This window comes from Carassius carassius, chromosome 38, assembly GCF_963082965.1.
Source record: "Carassius carassius chromosome 38, fCarCar2.1, whole genome shotgun sequence".
Lineage (NCBI taxonomy): Eukaryota > Metazoa > Chordata > Actinopteri > Cypriniformes > Cyprinidae > Carassius > Carassius carassius.
Window position 1 is genome coordinate 17,371,784 of NC_081792.1, and position 22,110 is coordinate 17,393,893.

At 37.6% G+C, this 22,110-nt stretch overlaps 2 protein-coding genes across 4 annotated transcripts in view; one reads left to right on the plus strand and one right to left on the minus strand.

Moving 5' to 3' along the window:
- The window catches only part of LOC132119448 (SLIT-ROBO Rho GTPase-activating protein 2-like), a 106,765-nt gene extending 89,631 nt beyond the window's left edge, over nt 1-17,134 (minus strand). For both annotated transcript variants that reach the window (XM_059529415.1, XM_059529413.1), the window contains exons 1-2: nt 17,005-17,134; nt 15,993-16,421 (exon numbers count right to left, since the gene is read on the minus strand). In XM_059529415.1, the coding sequence (XP_059385398.1) occupies nt 15,993-16,059 (67 nt within the window). In that variant the 5' untranslated portion in view covers nt 16,060-16,421; nt 17,005-17,134. The remainder of the gene's footprint in view (nt 1-15,992; nt 16,422-17,004) is intronic.
- A 1,005-nt stretch (nt 17,135-18,139) lies between these two features.
- LOC132119449 (protein FAM72A-like) lies at nt 18,140-21,632 on the plus strand. 2 transcript variants are annotated; one of them, XM_059529416.1, is made up of 5 exons: nt 18,140-18,298; nt 18,606-18,800; nt 18,903-18,980; nt 19,606-19,730; nt 20,479-21,632. In XM_059529416.1, the coding sequence occupies exons 2-5, from the start codon at nt 18,655-18,657 to the stop codon at nt 20,571-20,573; spliced, it is 444 nt and encodes a 147-aa protein (XP_059385399.1). In that variant the 5' UTR covers nt 18,140-18,298; nt 18,606-18,654; the 3' UTR covers nt 20,574-21,632. The 2 variants fall into 2 exon arrangements, with proteins under 2 accessions (XP_059385399.1, XP_059385400.1); XM_059529417.1 differs by lacking the exon at nt 18,140-18,298 and adding an exon at nt 18,471-18,526.
- Nucleotides 21,633-22,110: the final 478 nt, after the last annotated feature.

The following is a 22,110-nucleotide window of genomic DNA, read 5'->3' on the forward strand; positions in this document are numbered from 1 at the left end:
GAAAGAAGGAGAAAGCGGCGCGCCTAGGGTTTTCCACGCGTTTTTAGGCGCGATACGTGAACAGCCCCTTATTCATTCATTAATTATTTTTTGCTTGCATACATCTTCAAATATGCCGTGGAGAATCACAGAAAGTGACCAAATTAGGTTTTATTGTGAACTGTTTTTTTGTTTTTTTCTCTCCAAAATTCGAATATGATTTTTATCGAATAATTAGAGCAGAACGAATATTCGAATGTTCGACTATCCGTGCACACCCCTAGTTGCAACTGTGTTATTTAATGAGCTAACATGAACTAAGTTGTATTTTTTAACAAAGATTAATAATTTCGGTAACAAATGTAACTCTCATTGTGAATGTTAATGCATTAACTAAGGTTAACTAATGAGATCTTATTGTAAAGTGATACCTATTGGTCTTTATAGTTCTTTTGCACTTTAATCTGTTTAAAACTTTTACCTTTATTTTTCTGTGTTGCTTTATTGCATAGTTATTTTTGTTATAAGAAAAAGGTTATTAAACCTGTTTTTAAAACTTTTTTAAAACTAAAATTTCATTATCGTGATAATACCATATACCGTGATAAATGCATTAGCAATTAATGGCAACATGAAAATTTGATAACGGCATATCCCTAGTCGACACCCTGTATAGCAAAGAAAAAAATAAAAATAATATATATGGATATATATAAGTAATATGTACACACACAGTTTTTTGGTTTTGGTTTAACAAAAATAAAAAAAATTCACAAAAATTCTTGCTATTATAAAGTACATATAATTTATCCACCTAGCAAAAGGGCTTTGTGTTTCCTCCCATGACTATGTTTCACTGGTGGATTCAGAGGCTGCTGGAGGATGACATATTATCATGTCATAAATTATACAGTGAGCTACTGAGACATACCTTACAGTTATGTAATTAAATCATATAGCACTACAAGAGATTTCTGTACTTTCAGCATTCCAGTGTGGGGTCAGATGGCCGGGCCTCCTTAGTGTCAAGACGAATTACCTCCCACTCCAATGGGGCCTTTGTAAAGTGTCAGGGTAAAACAGACTCATGGAGAGAGTGAGAAAATTCAAGGAAAGACAGAGACAGAGCACATGTTTACATCTGTGGAGAGGCAGTGTAAGCACATGTTACATTTTGGGTGCCTTGAGTTGATGCAGAATAGGCTTAGCATAAGTTTATGTCTGACCACCAGTGTATGCCTGTAATAATCTGAGGTGTGAAACACTAATGGTAAAAAAGATACAGAGGGAAACGTATTCTCATAATCTGAAAAGATAATCAGGGTGCATTGGACATCAGGAAATGATTGACTGATGACTGCTGCTTATTTTTATTGCTTATTACTACTGCTGGATTTGTTCAAATCTTCATGCAAGCATCACAGATCACCTTTAAAGTCTTTATGTGTTTAATGATGCCTTCAAGTCATGTCAGAATGATCAAATTTAATCATATTGTGGATGAAGGATGTCAGCTGGCACTCAAAGTACCAAAAAGTAACCATGGGAAACCAACATATAAAGATGAGAGGCTAGAAACATCACCCTAAACTGCCACTTAGAGGAAAAACTATAGAGGCCCACTGTTTCATACAGATTTACATTTGACCGTTGACCACACTGGCATGTGTGACTATTTCATGGTGAGAGTGCTGTGGTCAGGGATTGCAGTATTTACGAACTGCTTAACTGGGAACTATTCTCCCTAGTAAAAAAGCAGTAACAATTTTTATATTATATAAAACTATCTGGCAAATAGGAAGTCTGTAACAATATTACTATATTTTACCTGATCTGACCCCTAAAATGACTTTCGTTTGTTTAGCAGGTTGATTCAGTTATATTAAGCAATATTTCTTCTTGAATAGAACCAGTTCACTGAGATGTTTGTTAACACATGTATTGTTGATTTTCGGTCACCTGAAACTGAACAAACTTGCTTTTCCTGTATGTTATTTCTCTGCTTGTTTGCAGCAGGACGCGTTTATACACGTATAGTTGCATAACCCAACATTTTCTTGTAACTGTATATGTACTTAGTTACACAATGCAAACTTTGTACTACACCGGAATATGTATCAAAATATGCAAATCACACTAATGGGCAATACCAATACTGGAGCAATAAAATGATAAACATTTACAGCACACCCTGGAGTTTCATCTCGGTTTAATTATCATTATCATGCAGACGTGCAGTCAAAAACAAGTACCAGCACACTGGGCTGTGCTAACACTTCAAAGGAGCACAACCTCCTATATCCTTTAAAATAAGCCAGTAAATTATTACGTAAGGAGGAATATTGTGCATGAAGCAAAGGAATGAGAGTCTCGGGTTTGGCTCTCATTATGGTGTCATGTGCAGGGTGCGCAGACATCTGGTTTGAGTAAAACAAAGTCAGAGTCTAGAAAGCCCACGGCGGGCTGAGATCCGCCTGTCCCCCACTCACAGGAACCTCCAAGGGTTGCTCATCAAGAGTCTGTGGGTAATCCAAAACACACAATGTTGGTTTCAGTGTATGGAAACACTCAATGGCTCAGTCCACAGATAGTGAAGTTAATGTGCATTTATTTTTCTTTCCTGCAAAACGCACACTACAAAACTGAAGTCTGCAACAGGTCTGGTCTTGATATCATAAAGAAAAGAAAAAAAAAATCACAGTAAAATAATGCAGTTTTTTAAAACAATACCTTAAAGTTATTTGCCATAAATGTGTTTTATTCATGTAAAAAAAAAAAAAATCAATTCAAATAAATATACATAAATATTTACCATGAAATAGATTTTATATATTTCATCATATAACATATAAGAATAAGTCAATTAATTATGTTTTTAAACATTTTTCTATGTAAAACATCTTTATAGATTTCTTTCTTTCCTTTTCTCACAGAAACTTGTCTGATTTGGTTGAGTAAAGTGTACACACAATGATGACCCTCTGTCTGTAATTTGCGTTTGGCTTAAAGGTGCCATGTGCAAAAATTGAGGTAAAAATATACAAAAAAATGACCTACACTCATCAAAAGTATGAGAAGAAATAAGGGCGATGATGTCATTAAAAAAATGTCAAGTTATAGTGCTGCAGAGATATCAACCTTAATTAACAGTAGCATTACTAGCCCCGGCCCGACAGGTGTCGTAATACCAGTTTCGGCCATGGGAGGCGTATGCGGGCAACATAACCACCAGCCAACCTGCAATACACGAATAACTCGCACGGCTTGTGGGCGTACTTATACCTAATGTCAATCATGTGGAAAGTACAGCCCACTACTTCATTTCAGTTCAGGGAAGAGAGCGGAAGGATGACTTAAGCCCTTGGCAAGAGACCACCACCCGCTACAGGGAAACAACCGCGCTCGGAATCACAAATCAAATCCGATAAGAAAAGGAGCCGAACCAGAGTAAACAACAGAGTAAACCAACTGATGGACCTGAAAGAAATGAGGTATGACACCGAACTTGCAACATTTCTTTTGGATTGGTAAGTTAGATGCTGTTAGTATTTCGCTAGAAGTTTGTTTTATATGTTTGTGTATTTTTTTTTCGGGAAGTTATAACATAGAAATGTATCGAAGGCTGTTCTATAAACCTGCTAATGTTAGCGATGGCTAACCGTAGCTGCGTTTGATAATTAGCTAGCTATAACTTACCCATTTTTTTATATCATAAGTAACCTGCTCTGTCTAGTCTGTTGGTCTCCGTGTCCTCTTTGCTTCGTGGTTTTGCTGTACGTGAGAAAATTGATGTGTTGCATGAAAGCGTGTGAAAAGAGTCAATTGCGTGTGTCTCACGGTGAATGCTTGAGAGTTGGCAGCTCTGGTTACGTTGGTTGGCGCTAGCTTGGTCAACATCAGCTGTCTGATGTTGACCAATGATGTTGACAGAATGCTGTCTGTCAAATGAATTGAATTCAAATAATGTGTATATACAACTCAATGTAATATGAACAAAACGAATATGAACATATTCACTGGTAAAGGTGAAGGGGAGTAGGTTGAAGATGTCATGTTTCAAAATCACTTGACATCACCCAACGTTCCTCTGGAGGCAAAACGTCCTCTTTAAAGCAGCGGTTCTCAATTCCAGTCCTCGCGCCCCACTGCTCTGCATATTTTGCACGTTTCTCTGTTAACACACCTGATTCAGATAATCAGCTCGTTAGAAATGAACTCCGTGCATGAACTGTTTTTCAAATGTTCATTGCTCCCTACTCTCTGAGCAGGGGAAATCTGTTGAAGTTTACCTCACATCGAAACATTCATTCACTGATTTGTGCTGTGCAGCGTCTTTAAAGGATCACTTCACCCATTTGCATTTAGCTTTGTATTGTTAGAAACCCAGTCATATATTATAATGATCATGGATTTTTCCTTTGTTTTTCCCTGAGATGGGAGAAATAAGGATTTAATTGTTTTACTTCCTGCTTATTATGACGTAAAAATCGTCATTTTGCGTCATAATAAGCAGGAAGTCAAAATTCATTGAAAAGTGTAGAGACTACAGACACTAGCTTATTATTATTCCAGGGGGTGGGACCCACTCACCCTACAGGCCTATTACAGATCAGTGGGTGGGACTAAACTTACAGAAACGAAAATGAAAATCCGCCATCTTGTTTGGAAGCTATGTAGCTAAGCTAACAAGCGCTTATGGAGTCAGATTTACGAGAATGGCTGGAGGAACAACTCATGATATGGAAGAAGAGGATTTTCAAAGTCTGTTGCTCGAAACAGATGTTCGTGGCTATCTATACGAGCCACAATATAGCGCAGAGGAGGAACAGGAGGCGGCGGCTGCAGCCGAGGCCGGAGACCTGCCTGTCGCGTACGAGGAGCCCGGGCGTGCTCGAGCTGGTGCGGACTGGTGGTGCCTGTGCTCTCGTTGTGCGCCTACGGACACAGAGCTCGAGTCTGTCTGCTGAAAGAATTTGAAAGATGCCAATTTCTCCTCGAAGAAATGTCTGAGGCAGACAAGGACACGGATGTTTGCGTTGTGAACCATCCTAGTTTCGCCCCGCATATGGACAGAGGCGTCCTGGAGACATACTTCAGAATTCCGAAGGTAAACTGGAAACGCCAGCCGAAGCCTGCAGGGACAAATGGACGTCTAACTTTAAAATAAGTGTTTCAATTTAATTTATTATTCATTTCGTGAAATGTATCCAATTTCTTCAAGCATTATTATCACGAAATGATTCCCGGTTAATAAGTTACGTAACGTCAACTGTAAACTGTTTGTGCAGTACCTTTTTTAATGCACAAAAAGCTTACTGTGGCATTGTTTACTACTGTGGCACGTAAATACCATACATCGCTAACTGTGTCCTCAATGTCTTGTAGACAATATCGCCTAACAGCGGTGTTCTGGATTAGTGGGAGTGGCTTGTGGAGCTGTGCAAATGTGTTGCATTGTGGGAGTTGTGGTTTTCCATACAAATGAGCCCTAAAGTTACTTTCTGTAATAACTCTGTCAAAAAGGCACCAAATTCGAAAGTTTTAATAGATTTCGACTACATATATGACCCACTTTCAATGAAGATCAATGTTCCCACGGGTGAAATGCTCCTTTAAACATGGACAACTGTGACATCATATACCTCTGTAAATCAATACAATTTAAATTCACGTCTTGCACACTTCAATGCACTTTGATTGGAACATATAGCTACGTTCACTTCGAACTGGAATCATGGCTGAATATCCTGTGATGTCCACTTCGCAGGGCACTTATGTTCGAATAGAACAAATGTCTGAAGCGCTAAGAGAAACGTTCAAAATGTGCAGAGCAGTGGGGCGCGAGGACTGCAATTGAGAACCGCTGTCTTATAGGCTTCAGCTATGCTCTAGTGTTGTTGTGAAGGTAGGGGCGGGGCATAGAGACTGCCGTTTCTCGTTTGTTACTCTAGAGTAGACCAATTCACTTTATTGAGGCATACTGCCCCCATCTGGTATGGAATGTGGAGAATGACTTGATTTTTTTGCCAGATATGACAGATGGCACCTTTAAGGCTATTTGTGAACCTGGGAAGTTACACAGGTATAAAAGGTTTACGTGTGTAACTGTGGGCATACTGTATCTGAAGTTCAAAGCAAAGCTGGGCTCATGAGGAGGAGGCACTCGGCTCTCCTACGCTCACATGGTGTGAACAGGGGGAAAAAAAAAAAAAAATGCTTTGATATTTTTTTGGCACACCTAAAATGGCTCCAAGTAATTTGTGCTAGCACATCAGAATACAGATGAAGCATACATTTGGCTCATCTCCTCTCACCCAGCTTCAGATCAGGTGCAAACCTGAGCATGTTTGTGGAGGGGGAAACAAAGAGAGACCACATATTAAGAGAAAAACAAAAAGCAGTGATGAATTGCTTCATTAAAAAAGCATTAGTAGAAGTGTGACCCAGTCAGACAGACCTTGTCCCTGCAGCATGGCTCGTGGCAATGGTGCAGTGTAGCACCTCATTTCCAATGCTGAAAATCCTGCTGCTATCCTTTACCTGATAGTGTGGATTTGGGCTAATGGCTAGGCCTGTATCTCTGCCAATATTCTTAATTTACAGCCAAAAAGAGCTTGTCTTTTAGCAGTTATATTGTAAACACCGCAGGAATACATAATATTAAAAATCAGGCGGAGATATAGGCCTATCCAAAAATAAAAGTGTCAGATTTGATCTAAATATTAAAAAAAGGCAAAATAAAAATAAACAGATAAATAAATGGAAATATAAACAAATGAATAAATGGCTAAGCACTCAGAAAAGGAATGACAACCATACAGACTCCCCTTAAAGCAAGTACTCAACTCTCGTGGTTAGTAATGAATTAAAAGTCACTTAAAAAAAAAAAACATTCAGTCTGAAATGAAATGATGTGAATGATGTAAAAGGCACAGAGAAGACTCGTGTGGTAAAGACCAGTGACATAAAGGTTCAATCTTGGAGAGAAGATATTCGACTGGTCAGACTTTCGTGATAAGAGTTGACAGGAAAAGAGACACCTAAAAAAGTTTGGGTTTGGAGGAAAACCATGTCTGTGGTATTGAGATGAAGGCAACATTTATATATGCTGAAAAGAGACACACCTAATATCATTCTTACACCCATAAATATACAATAGATGAAGGTAGGTGTCTTGTTCTTGGCAGCCAATACTTTTTCCAGTCTGCAGCACAAAGAAATAGTCAACAACAAGACATTTGAGAGTGTCTGAACGCTATTACATCATTCTTCACACAATCCCACAATTCTGTATTCTTTATCAACTCAATTTCAGAGCTCACCATTGTTTGAACCATTAACTATAAACCAAGGTGGATTAAAACAGTATCTAGCTGGATGTCGAGTAAGGAAGTGAGCCAGAAAGCAACGTAGCAGTCAGTAACTGTAATCATGAACCGGCCTAACAAATGCAGGAAACAAAGCAGGCCTTAACACAAAGAAAAAATCTGTTTCCTCTCCAGTCCTGACCCAAGGGACTTCTCAGACATCCAATACCTCGGTTTCAATTGTTTTTCATTTAGGCTGGGTTTATTTAGAGGAACTGCTGCCCTTTATTTATTGACTTTTAAACGGAGGATATGTATATGCTTTTGTTGATGTACATGGGTTTTCATAGCTCCTCGCTTATTCTGTGCATTTCTAAAACCTGAACAGATTTTGCCAGTCTTGTACATCCAAGTCTTTCTATATTTTGAATCATATTTACAAGCAGTGTAGAGCCAAGACGTGGATATACACGATCAATCATAATTATTACACAGGCAATATAGCCTGTGGTCTCTCATTAAACGGTCTCTACACTGAAGTATGCCATATGGAAATGAATACAAAGCAGAAAACAACATGCCCAAGTGTGTAGTCAACCGTGTGTAAAAACGTCATGTGTTTGCAATTATTAAAAGTCTGGTCAAGAAAGGGGGAGGGGGAGGAAAACACCAAAAACCAATGTGTCATATTTCATCCTGACTGACAAACCGTCATTTCAGGAGTTGCGAGAAAAGTAGGAGTGAGCAGGCCAAGAAAAAAGAACAATAGAAGAACAGAGACCGCTTTGGTCCTGCAGTTCTACACAATGCTCTTATTGTTAGTCCAGAACCATAGCAGATCTGGAAAGAAAGGAGAAGGAGAAAGAAAAGACACTGGTGCTCTCCAAAGACAGTGGTCCGGACTCATGTTGCACATTCCTACAGGTTTCAGGTCTGTTGCCGTGTGAGACGTGGACTTCGTTCCCACAGCGGTCAGGCTTAAGGGAGAGGAGGAACTGAGATATGCTTTGGGAAAAACTGAGTAGAAAATGCTTCCTCATTTTAATAACTTCTTTTCTCAAAAACACTCCACACAGTCGAAGAGAAGATGTTGAGAAGGTAAGTTGTGTTGAGCTGCCATTCAGATTTTGCATAGCGGACAAGCTGATGGATGAATGAGTCTGTTGACAGTATGCAAATATCAGCATAAATACCACTAGATTCATTCAAACTGAGTCACTGTTCAAGCTAACAAAGAGCTAAAAGACAGTCATCTTAAAGGCACAATTCAACCAAAAAATTAAAATTCTGTTTTATTTACTTGCTTTCTTTTGTGGAACTCACAAAAAAGATGTTTTTATAATAAAAGGGGAAAAACTCAAAAATACAATAAACAAGCACAATAAAAGCATCATAAGTGTATTAAAGGGGGGGTACAAATGTTGTTTTGTGTATTCAGAGTTTTTAACATTGTTAAAGAGATGGATTCTCATGCTAAACATGGCCAAAGTTTGTAAAAATAATTTAGAAGTATGACTGAGAATTTTTGTGCCGAAAATCTTACTTCCGGGTTGGTACAAGTTTCGGTTTATATGAGCATTTCTCCTGGAAAAGCGCATCCGCGCACATGTTGGCCAGAGGAGAGTGAGACCGCGCACATCAACGCGCTTCAAAATCGTCGGCAGCGCTGCGTAGGATTTGTTCGAGAATGCTTCCAAATAAGTGCGTTTTTGGATGTGAGGGAAAGTTTACCGTGTTCAGCTTCCCCAAGAACCCAGCGTTACATGAACAGTGGATGCAGTTTGTTTTTCCGGGGCAGCAACGGAGTGTATCAAGTGCGTTTGTGTGTTCTGTTCATTTGAGTGACGAATGTTTTATAAACAAGGCCCAATTCGACTCTGGATTTGCACATCATTTGTGCATATGTCCCTGTGATAAAAGACCCCATTCATGTAAGTACAATTGCATCAGATTTCTGTATTTTGTTGGAAATCCGCACATAAGTGAATATATGTTAATGGAAAAAACACGAAACATCAGTATTATAGCTCAGCTCACGGCACACCTCCAGGAACTCGGATTTTCCGGAAAGATTCGGAAAGCTGTATTTTTCTTTTATGAATATGGTAAAACTAAAGACTTTTTGGATATATGAAGGATGCAGTACTACTCTATAGATACTCAAGATAAAGATGAGATTAGGTGAAACTGTGTATGTTATGTACCCTTTAAATAATCTACTACGGTTTAAGTCATATTGGTTTCAAAATAAATTAGGTTAAATTATTTTATTTTTATTTTTTTCTTCAGTAAACTGCTCCTGAAGTGTGCAAATTTGCGCAACTATGGGGCTGCCCTTAGTTGTACAAACATTGAACACTTAACCTTAATTTGCAAATAATAATAAAAACCACTATCAATCAATCTGTATTTCCCTTTGGTGTTTCAACATAACCTTTTTTTTGGATTATCAATAAGCAGCCATTGAGATGACCTCTTTCAACAATTGTGTGCGCAACAATTCTTAAATCATTTCAATACTAACATTTATGTGCACCTACTTTAATTATTTGCCCCAAGACTCTTCCTTGTGGAAATCCAACATCCTCAAAGGTGGAACTAATGGAAGACAGCCATGTCTGTGACGAGCAATCCATAATTAGCACTTCTTAAAAGGTAAACCCCTTCCTGTCTGCTATCCTCCAATCAGAACAGCCGAAACATGGAAGTATATCCAAAGTGTGCACTCTGACTTATTTTATTGATCTGCTCTTTAAATTAAAACAAAATGTCTGAGTAAAAATTACTGTTACCGGGTCTTAGAATTAACCTCACAGTTTGTTTTGATGTCGACGACTGGCATGTGTTCTACTGTCATGCAGAATGCAAAAGTCCACTAAAACCAAGACCGGCCATTTCAGTCTGACAAAGAAGTAAATGGAGGACAGAATGTAAATGGTTTTCCACTTTGCAGGCTCTCTCCAACCCTCCCCCATACCTTCCCTTGGCTGATCGCCGGGAAAGTGCTTGATGACTTTACCGTGCCTTTTTGAAGGTCTGCTGGACTTCAGGACATTTAGCATTAACTGACAGAGAAATCATTATTTAGTCCAGCGTTACCCATCAGGGAGATGAAATGTCATCAGGCCATGAAAATGAGCATGTGTGTATGACTTGCATGTATAGAAAAATAAGAAGAAAGGTGGTTTGGAAATAGCTGGTCCCTGAGCATGTTTGCAAGCAGAAGCAGGTTCATGATGGCAGGTAAACGGAGCATCCACCTTCCCTTGAGTTTCATCCATATGTTTGTGATCCAGTCTGGCAGAGTTTTAAAATTTGGATTGGGATTCACCTGGTGTTCATTTGTTGAGAAGCACAGCGGGAGATTAATTAGAGGCAACAGAAAGTCGATCCAGGCATTTTCATCTCCACAGTAAATTATGCTGATGTAGTACAAACAGTATAATGGAGTTTTGAGGGGTGTGATTTCGGCCTCATTCCTTCCTATTCTATGTCAGGTAACAGTTTTGTGCATTTAGTCATGTGCATCCAGAGGGATCGGGCATCTGTTGTCAATTATGACCTTTCTGTTGCGTCCACAAACATTACGCTGTGTGTCTGTCTATTAGTGGATTGAGGCAAAAAGTTATTCTGCATCTGAGGCATTTAGTACATAACAGATGTTGGGAACACAGATGATTAATTGGTTAAAGAGCTCTCTAAAGTGAATGCAAGTGTGAGAACTACTACAATGGTATGAGAAAAGCTGCAAAGACCAATTTCTACACTGTAAAAAATGACTGTGATTTTAACGGTAAAAAACTGTGAAAATGCTACAGTACAAATCTGTTTACTGGTTAACGGTAATTTCCTGTAAACTTTACAGGGAAAAACCGTAAACTTACGTTCCCATAATTCTCTGCATTGCATTTCAAATTTTGTTTGAATTTGACGTTTTTTCTTTGAAATAACTATGTTTCTTATTAATTTTTTCTCATCTGTTATGTGTATTAGGTTTGTATGTTACATAAAATGTTGTTAAATTAATGTTTATTGCATATTTCAGTTTAATGAGTCTCACCATGATGGTGTTTAGTGCTTGTGTGAATGACACCGTGCACCTTCTATGTATCTTATTATTTAAAAGCTGCTTGTGATGGGCTGTGTTTCACCATGTGACTCTCTCATCACAACTTGATTTTGGTGGTTACCAGTGTAATACAAAGGTACAAAACAGATTTCAGTGCTTCAATAAGTTTGAATATTAATATTATATCAATTAAATTATGGTATTAAACTGTAAATATAAAATAAAACCTTTAAACCTACAACAGTGTAACTGTATTTTTTTACGGTATAAAACTGTTAAACCACAGCTGCCGGTTTTTTACCGTATATTTTATGGAATATTTTTAACAGTGTACAAGAATGAGTTGTCTCTTTTACAGATATAACTTGGCCTCTACTGTTAATCCACAAGTTAATCAAATAAATGATAAAAACTTAAATCTGGACCAACTCAACAAGGTATCCAGATAACTTCACCCTGATCCAGTTCAACTCCCTCAGGGCTGGTCCTCTGACAGGAAGTCCAGAAATCGGGGGTGAGTTTTCAATTCAGGAGCACACAATAGCAACAATACATGTGTGTTGTGCACTGTCTCCCCCTCCTTCCTCTCCTCATCTTCCTTAAACAAACATCCTTCCTGGGGAAGATTATTTCAGATCAAGTAAGCATTTCCACATAAAGAAGAACATTTGCATACTGTATTCTAGTGCCATACCGGGCACACCATCCATTCCACGGACTCATTAAGTGCTAAAGTGGAGAGTCTTGGCTGGAGCAGGAGCCATGGATCAATGCTGGCCTGTTCTAATTGAGGCAAACTTTTTAGGGGAAGGGTATTAAAAAGGACAAGAAGAGATTAGTGGAATTGTAAAGATTCATTGCAGCTGCAGTGTGGGCAAACAAAGGCTGATGCAGAGCCGTAAACCCAAAAGACTTTCTAATCATCGACCTCATATATTAACTTTCAACCCATCCCAACACTTTGGGATTGGTTGGAAGAGGTGCTGCCACTTTTTAAAAACCAACCAAGCCATAACCTTTGGAGTGACATCTAACAAGCAGTGCCATTTAAACACATCCTTCAAAACAATATCTAACCAAAATGGAAAAAAGCCAGAGTTGATGTATAATAGGTATCACAATGAGATCATAGGGGTCACAGTGGCCAAATAGTTATCCAACAACCAATTATATCCCTGTTGTAATATAGAAATCTGTATTTATTATTTCTTTTACTTTATTGATAAGATTTATTTATAAAAATGATTTAAAAACTCTCTCTTTCTCCCTCTCTCTCATTTGTCAGGGACATTGCACAACCAATGCTGACAATCTCTAAACATTAAATATCAGCCAAATAATCAGCTTGGTCCATATATCGATCAATAATATTAACACATCATGATGTCTCTCTCTTTGGATCAGCCTCTGAATCTTTCACTCTCCTCAACCAATTAATATCTCACTGTCTGCTCAAAGAACCAGATGTTTGAAAACACCAAACCACTGCCAATGAAACCAAGTGAAGGTTTTCTCATTCCATCTCTTTTTTGCCACATAAAGCCAAATAACAGCTGCTTGGGTTGTGAAGATATATCCACTATTTCGCTTGTCAGCAGAAACACATTCAAATGAGCATTCAATGAGTAGGATCGAGAACACAGAGGATATAGTATAACTGATCAAAACCAATGGTCTGTTTTGGGCCTCAGATGCTGTGAAACGGGATGAACGCAGTGATTACTGACATTCAAACCGGGAAATGTGAGAAACTCTGCCGAAATATGTCGAGAGGGAAAATGTTAGTAGGCTTTTGCATCCTCCCCCCGAAACACCATCAGCACTTCAAACTGAATTCAACAGTGACTTACATACATAGGCGTGAAGTTACTATTAAAATCAACGAATCTACAAAAAATTCTAATCCATTTTGCACTGTACGGTTTCTCTGCCATCTTTAAATTACAGGAACTAATGGAAATGTCCATCTTTAAATCTTCACTAAAACAATTTCTCCAAATGCTTTTGGTTCTTTTTCCATTGTTAAAAATACATCAGGCATAGCACAAAAAGAGGGGCAAAGCATCTTCCAGGCTTTCCTTTTTTTATTACTGATGCCAATTAGAGCAGTCAATCATTTTGTTTCCCACAGTTTGAGAAAGCTCTTATATGCATAGTCACTTTTCACATGCTTGACAGGCTCACTTCCCATGTCTGAAGGATTATAGCTACAATATCCAATCCTTCCAAACAGCCGTGGTAAAAAAACAGATGTACATTTCCTGCCAATCCTTGGAAACGTCAAGCCCAGTCTTCCATCTCCTTCAGCTGTTTCTGGTAAGAGAAGCTCGTACCTGAGCCATAAGTGAGCTTGAGTTGGTCTCATTTGTGATTCCTTTATAAAAAATCTGAATGGAGAACCCAAGGTACTGAGAATGGCAGAAAAGATCTGATCATTGAGATACTGTTTGCCTGTATTCATTGGATTTTAATAGCTTATAGCACCAACTCCAGGGCACTGAGAATAAGAACATGATTTTGATGGAAAAACTTGATGTTCTGCATCAAGCTGATGTTAATCAATGATAATTCAGTTAGAAATGTACGCAGCTTTGATGTGTCTCTCTCTGACTTCTCCATTTTCAGATTTTCTCCTCAAGTCTGGTTGCCTCAGCACAGAAATAGATCACAAGCAATTACTGCTTCCTCTTCTGCCACTAATTTATGATAGATTATTAAGCCAAATCAGCGATGTTTCACTAGGCAAGGCTGCTTTCGAAATCTAGACAATTTTTCTGTGTGCACCCTTGCAATTCCTGAGAGAAGAAATCATGCCTATTATTGTTTCTTTCCAGATCCTGTCATCTCAAGATATTTGATCAAACTGATCCATAAGAATTTGTTTTTTTTTTCAGGAATGGCAGAGTAATAGGGATTCATTTGCTTGTGAGGGAGGCTGGGGGTTCAAATAGGCAAGAGAAAGTGATATGACACAGCATCCAGAGAGAGGAGCTGGAGGAGGAACAATAGTGCAGAATTAATATAAGGTTTATAGATTTGCATTTATTTCATCAACTGAAACAGATCAATGTGTTGGGGCTAACATTTCTCAGGGATGTGAATGCAATTATTATTCAATTCTGCAGTTCATCTGTTAAAGACACTAAAAGGCTCAACTTAAAAGGCAGGTAAAAAATGGCAACAGTCGCAATTGACATTCAGGTGACCAATTAATTTCCATCACTTTTCCAGCCATTTGTGATTGGTGGAATAGATTTTTTAAATATTTTTATAAAGATGGCAGCTAACACTGAAAATGAATGACGTATGAAATATTAATTTAGTTATAATTTTAATTACAGTAGATTTATTTTTCATATAACTTATTTTAAATGATATTGCAGCCCTCTAATGGGCCCTGGCCCTCTTTATTAATGACTTTAATGACTTTTAATGGCCCGCTTCATTTAGCTGGTTTAAGATGGTCTCCAGCTGGATTACTTGAAAAGCTGACAAAAACCCCTTTATAACCAGCTAAAAGACCAGGCTGGGGAAACCATCATACCAGCTTAGGCTAGTTTGAACGGTTTAGCTATATTTCAATGCAAAACATTTAAACACCCTAAACTAGGTTCATGCTCTGTTTAGCAATATTTATGTCACAATGACCTACTTGAATGAAAACTCTCATAGATGAGAAACCCACTGGCTCTTATTAAAGGAGCTTTTCCCCTCACTTAGCATCAACAGGCAGGGCTCATCAGTTGCTCAACTCAAAGTGCACAATACATAACTGCGTGAATAACGTGATACGGAGCTTCACTAATGAAGTGCATCAGTCAATCGGTCTTTGAATTAAACACAGCTTCGTTTTGCCTCATCAGACAGATGTTTCTATGGGAACAGAATCCCTCCAGTGAGACAAAAACACACAAAAGAAACAAGCGCAGTGTACTGGTAAAATTACTTCATGAAATACTACATTACCATTCAGAATAGGCGAAAATATTTTCCAAGCCTTCAGGCTAGTGCTTTAAACGGTTACCACATCGCAGTAAGAATAACATTAATGAGGTTACAGCAATAACCGAGCATCACACCTTTACTTCATTCACGCACAGACAGTAGAACGTTTTTCGGTCAAATAAAATACAAAACGGCTTTAAACGTGTTGATTAAGTCCGTGACCTACTGTAAAACATCTCTGTCAGCCAGCATGACATGTTTCAAAAATCAATGTTGAACACAGCACCACACCAGCTCGCACAGAGACGCGCAGGGCAAAAGAAAACGCCCTGCCTTGACAACCTACACAAGCTGACTAAAGGAAACAAAACAAAAAACAACACAAACGTCACATAAATAACATATGTTTAATAGTAAAACCCAGTTTGAGTTAGTATTGATTGACAATATCGCTTCTCACAAAGGCGACTGACTGACCGACCGATCGCACATCCATCATTCCGTTTGGACACACTGCCACATGAAGAGACGAGCTAGCATTGTTTCTCACAAAGTCAAATAAATAGCGTTTTTCTTTGCTAAATACGACTGCGTTTGCTCCACTTGCGCTCATACATGCACTGTAACCCATCCAACAAGAAACACAATGGTAGCCGTGCAGGAAAAACACATTAGCGACACATTTCACTTACCTTTAACTTGCGTTTCATATTCGGCTATAATCTCCTTGTCCTTTCGGAATTTAGCCGGAGACGTCATATTGATCTAAACGAAGTAGTCCTGTCACAGCAAGAAACACCACGGAACAAACGCCTCTTCGTCCACAGATATCCAAAAGAGTGGATGGGTATTGCCTCCTACCGATGATCAATCACGCCGCATTATTAGCTGGAGTTGCCGTTGGCTTCGTAGGTCGAATACGTCCGTGACAGCACGCGAGGAGTGAAGCCAAAAAAGAATAGTTTCATCGCATCGTTCACTCACTCTGGACACGAGCGACAAGACGCAACGCCTTCCAAAGTTTGCGCCTTCCTCCAGCGGTCAGATGTGTGTGAGAGAGGCTAACGTTAGAGTCTTCTCGGGGCAGGATGAAGGCATGAATTAGACTTCCCAGCATCACACTGCAACAAACAAACAAGTTGACTGGATCAGATTTCTAAAGGCTACTTCCTTCCAGTAAACTTCCTCAAACTATTTTTGATTTCTTTCATTTGTTCAAAGCAGACGTTCAACCCCATCAACGCTCCTCTTTACAATGTTTAGGTATGATTATGATTTTATATCGATCAAATTGACGATCAAAGAAAATTAAAATGTACAATCATGACAACATCAATTTTGCCATAGGATAAGAAAACCCTGAAACAAATGTGTCAAGTATTTTGGTAAAATGGAAAGATGAGGTTAAGAGTACTTTACTTCAACGCTGTCATAAAATGTAAAACGCGTTTAAATAGAAGCTGCCAATCTTGGAGACTGCAGGGTTGTTGAGGACTTTAAATCACCAGTCAAATGAAAGAGGCTATGAGCAACAAGAGGCAGTCTGTCGAGTAAGTTAACGTGATGTGAAAAGCAGAGGCCCCTGGTTACTGTCTGAATAGTTCAGGGCTTTCCTTTAGGAGATTCCTGCATTTCATCCGGACGATTGGGGAGGTTTCTCGTGCCCAATCATATACTGTGCCATTAAATCTGTAAACCACTTACCTTAAAAGGCTATTTCCATGTTTAAAATCGAGTTTGATATACCAGATTTCTCCCTCCTGACTAGTTACGCTTTTTCTCTGAATTTTCCCAAACTCAAACCCCGCCTCTTTTCATGGAAGAGAAAGAACAACCCCCCTCTATTGTCATTGGTCACAACCGGTCACAACACGCGAACACGACTTGAATCCTTTCTTTTACTGTCTATGATTGAATCTATCAAACTGCCAAAAGATAGATTTCTGAGGCATTAATACTATTTGATCTCATAAGGCCATGTCGGATATTTTAAAGGCTTGAGTGAAATTCACAAACCGCAATTTTAAATCCTTCTTTTTTACTTTTGGTTTATTTTTATTTAATTTTTTTTTTTTCATTTTAATTTATGTCGTCCTTGTCTTCATAATAAAACATGTAATAATCATCAGAAAATATTTTGGTCGATGTATTTTTTTCTCTCGCGATGTCTGATTCGTGAATGAATCCTTGCGAGTCGGATCTTTTCAATGAATCGGTTCAAAAACCGGCCGGTCTGAAAAATTCTTCGTTTACAAATCGAACTGAACGATTCATTGACTAATTCACGAGTCGGTCAAACAACCTGTGCGAACTAAGTGGAAATTATGTTTTGCTTAAAAGTAGATGATAATGTCTGCGTTCGTCGGATGTGACAAAAAATACTTTTCATATGATGAATTTGTGTATCATCACTAAAAGGTAAATGTACTCAAGAATAATTTTTGTTTAGGTTTTAAGTGCTTTGTGATTCTATGAGCTGAAATGCTTCATCAAACTAAACTGGAACACATGGCAAAATAAACATCCTTAATAATAATAATTAATCAAAATAAACGTAATATACAACAACATGTGCCTACAAATGGCATTTTTGGGATAAACAATCTAAGTTACCACAACGGGATGTCAGTGACCACGTGATGATAGAATCACAGAACCTCTTGTGAACCAAATCTTTGAAACAACTCGTTCAAAAGAACCGATTTGCAGAACCGAGTTGGACTGCCCCTCCCTAGTGGTTTGCGCAAAGTCACTGCAACCAATCACCCAAGGAATCTGAGCTGACCAATCATGTGTGAGATATGGTAATTTGGCACCAATCAACGTTAGAGATCGGACTGTTTGAAAATCTTTCAGGAAGTGTATATCCGCTTTGACGAGGACGTAAACAAACGTAGCTTAGCAATCTAAACCTTGCTGTAACCATTGAGCGATTGTACCGTAGTACAATGTGTTTCTCTGCCGTCTTGATCTAGAACGATCTGATATCCGGTACCAGGTAAGAATGGTTTTATGGTATGCTTAGTAAAAAAAAAAGTCCATATTTTAGTTAGCAGGCTAACTTAGCTGTCTAATAATAAGGAAATAACAGTTTTTCTATATTTTAACAGAAGAGTAAAATGATCAGGAATTACTGTGATTTATATCCATAATGTCCTCTAACTGGGAGATATTGCAAACGTGTAATACAGGTGCAAACAGGCTCGAGCTAGCTATAGCCAGACAGGTGCAGGTCGTCTCAGTTAAACATCTGCTGTGTCCTTCACTGCAGGTGCTGACTCTTTATTATCGTTTTAAACCAACAGGACCCGGCGTTTTGTTAAGAGCTTTACTTGAGAAGATCTCAACTCAACAATGTCTACTTCAAATTTCAAGAATAAGTGCGTGACGCAAGTCAACTGTATATACTGTGACAATCTGCTGTGTATGAGAGGGATGAAAGCTGTACTTTTGGCTGACACGGAAATAGAGTTGTTCTCAACCGACATACCACCAAATAGGTAAGGCTTCCGTGATCAGATTTCACATATATAATCATGATCATCATATGCTTTATGTTTAATGACTAATATGAACGAGTCTGTGTTGTTTTCTCCATGTAGGACTGTTGATTTTGTGGCCAGCTGCTATTCCACTGAAAGCTGCAAATGCAAATTAAGAGATATTGCTTGTTTGAAATGGTAAAGAAGTCTTTATATTTACTATCACTTTTGTGTTTGGAATCAGAAAAAAATATGTATTACAAATATTATATACTACTGTTCAAAATTTGAGTGTTTTTTTTTTAATTAATATTTTTTTCAGCAAGGATTCATTAAATGTATCAAAAGTTACAGTTATATATAATATTATAAAATATTTATATTTCATGTAAATATAATTTTAACGTATATTCATCAGAAAAAAATCATGAAAATCCCTTTTCCACTAAAAAAGTAATACAATAAAAATAGCAGCACAAAATATTTCAGCTTTGATAATAATAATAAATGTTTATTGAACAATAAATCTGCATATTAGAAGAATTTCTGACACTTAAGATTGAAATGATGACTTCAGAAACTCAGCTTTACTATTTTACATAAAAAAATATTACCAACTCTAAACTTTTGAATGCTAGTGTATTATCCGTTTTTATTTACACTGCAGCATTTAGACTTGTAGGCTGGCATCAAATGTGTTTTGGTAATGTTCAGTCCATTGTTAACACTGAGCCATTTGCTGTTCTGTTTTATTGTGTCCCACAAAGCATTTGAATCAGGTGTTTTTGACTCTCTCTCTCTCTGGCTCTTTCTGCCCATTCAGTGGGAATGTTGTGGGATATCACGTGGTGGCCCCATGCAAGCCCTGCTTGCTGTCTTGCAACAATGGTCACTTCTGGATGTTCAACAGTGAGGCTGTGTCCACCATCAATAGACTGGATGCAACAGGTTTGAGACGTCTGGTGCAAAAACACTGTCTATGCCCACTGCTTATGTTCAGATAACTTCTGCGTACCATTGTTTCAGTGATTATCTGCTCATAGCCATCAAAAAAAGATCCTGTATAAGCACCCATATAATTATATAGTGTATAATTATACTCAAAGAGCAATAACTTGTTTAGTTGCTTGTGATTAGGGTATGTTTTAACACACATTAGTAGACATGGATGTTCTCACAAAATGTTTTTAAATGCAGGTGGAGCATGTACAATGACTTGAAATATTACCCAATGAAAGATTAAAATAATTTGTCAAATGAATTGTGAAAAAAAAAAATAGTAAAAGGATATCTTCTGATACAGATTTATTTTGGTCTGCCACAAAAGTGCAAAAAGCCTTTTAAACCCTTTTAGGAGTTAAAAAAAATGTTGATCAAAAGTGACAGGAAATACATTTTTAGTATTTACGAAATAATTCTGTTTTAAAAAATGGTGTTCTTGTGAACTTTTCTGCAGAAAATATTAAGTGGTTCCACAAAAATATTAATCAGCAAAACCGTTTTCAACATTGATAATAAGAAATATTTCTTGAGCAGCATATTAAATGATTTCTGAAGGATTATGTGACACTGAAGACTTGTGTAATGGCTGTTAACGGCTCTTACAGACCCCAAAACTTTTGAATGGTAGTGTAACAATTGCATTTGTGTTAAAAATGCTTCAAACGTAAATAATTCAAGTCTGTGTCTTTCATAGGGCAGAACCTGCTGCTGTGGGGAGATCTTCCAGAACTGGAGGACAGTGATGACGAGAGCCTGGACCGTCTCTCAGAAGAAGATTACCTCAGATAGAAACACGCGTCTAAAGGAAGTAGACTCACATAAATCTCCGTTTAAAGCACATTGTCTTATCTTTAGCTGACTGGGAACAGGCAAAAGGAAAAAAAAAATCAGCTTGATTTATATGCATTTTCGTTCTGCATCCTCTCACTTTACTTTAAGCATGTCAGAGTGCCATTACCAAACAATGTTTCCGTTTTCTTTGCTTTACGGTTACAGTAGCACAAAACATGATGATTGGATTTAAAGATTTATGATGTTATCCTCATACAGTATGTCTTTATTCAGCATTCACAAATGGTTCAAGAAGATTAACAGTAGTGTTACTTTGAGGTGTTAATAGAATTTATTTGCTCCGTTACGAAAGCAATTTTTGGAAGGCAGGCCAATGGCCACCCATCTAACATTTTTTTTGATAGATAGATAGATAGATAGATAGATAGATAGATAGATAGATAGATAAATAGATAAGGATTAACAATCGTGCAAAATTGTATGCTGTTTCCACAAGTCTAGGTGGTTTTATATGATGAAAATGACTGACATTTACCATGTTTTAATGGTTTACCAGTATATTTGTCCATTTTAATTGAATGTCACACATTGTCTCCTAAAGATGAATATCAATTGATACATGTATCCTAAACTAGGCTTAATCTTGTCTTTCATCTGATTATTTTCTGTACTTCAATTTTTCATGGCTTTGAAATTTTGAAGTGGCACAAAATGATTTGGTAACTTTGAGTAGTTAGGTCTCAGCTCGGTGACATTTGGCATTTAAACAACTTTGATTTAAAAATGTTATGGCACACTCTTTTCAATGAACGCAGTTTCATGATTTTATTTTTATTTATAGTTTAAAATTGGTTCTTTTTGTACTCCAGTTATGTTTCACTGTTTGTCAACAGAGAAATCATGAAGAAAAAAAATGACAGAAAGAAATCTGTACTTAATTACTGTAAATGCTACATGAAACTGACATACTGGACAAAGCATTTTTAAGATGTCAGGTTTTTTTGTTCCATGGAGGTAACAAAATGATTTACATCCTCTTTCATTTTGATTTACAAAGACATGATACAGTCAGTCAGTAGCAGTTTTTTTTTTCTTTTCACAATCCTGTTTACCATTTCACTGTGATGATCATTTTTAAATATTGAAAAATATGAAGGCTATTTTGCTCGACTGTAAATGTCTTAGCGTGACAAAGGTTGCATTTTCAGTAAAAATAACAGCAAAAGAATAAACAACCACTATTGTGATAGCTTTCAGGTGTAGCATTTTAAGAGGTTGCCTTTTTATGCCTTGAAGCAATCTTTAGTATGAATTTACGACCAAAATGAAACTTATTAACAGAGGATTTATTTGATTTAAGTTATGCGTTTCGAATGTATTTATTAACTGACGTGATTTAATTTGCGCCATGTGAGGATGAGAGAAAATAATAATAATTTGTATACTTTTGATTTGCACTGACAATATGTTGTTGGTTTAAACTTTGGGTTATTTTGTATGCTGAATGTCTTGATATTAAACCTTTTAATGTGGA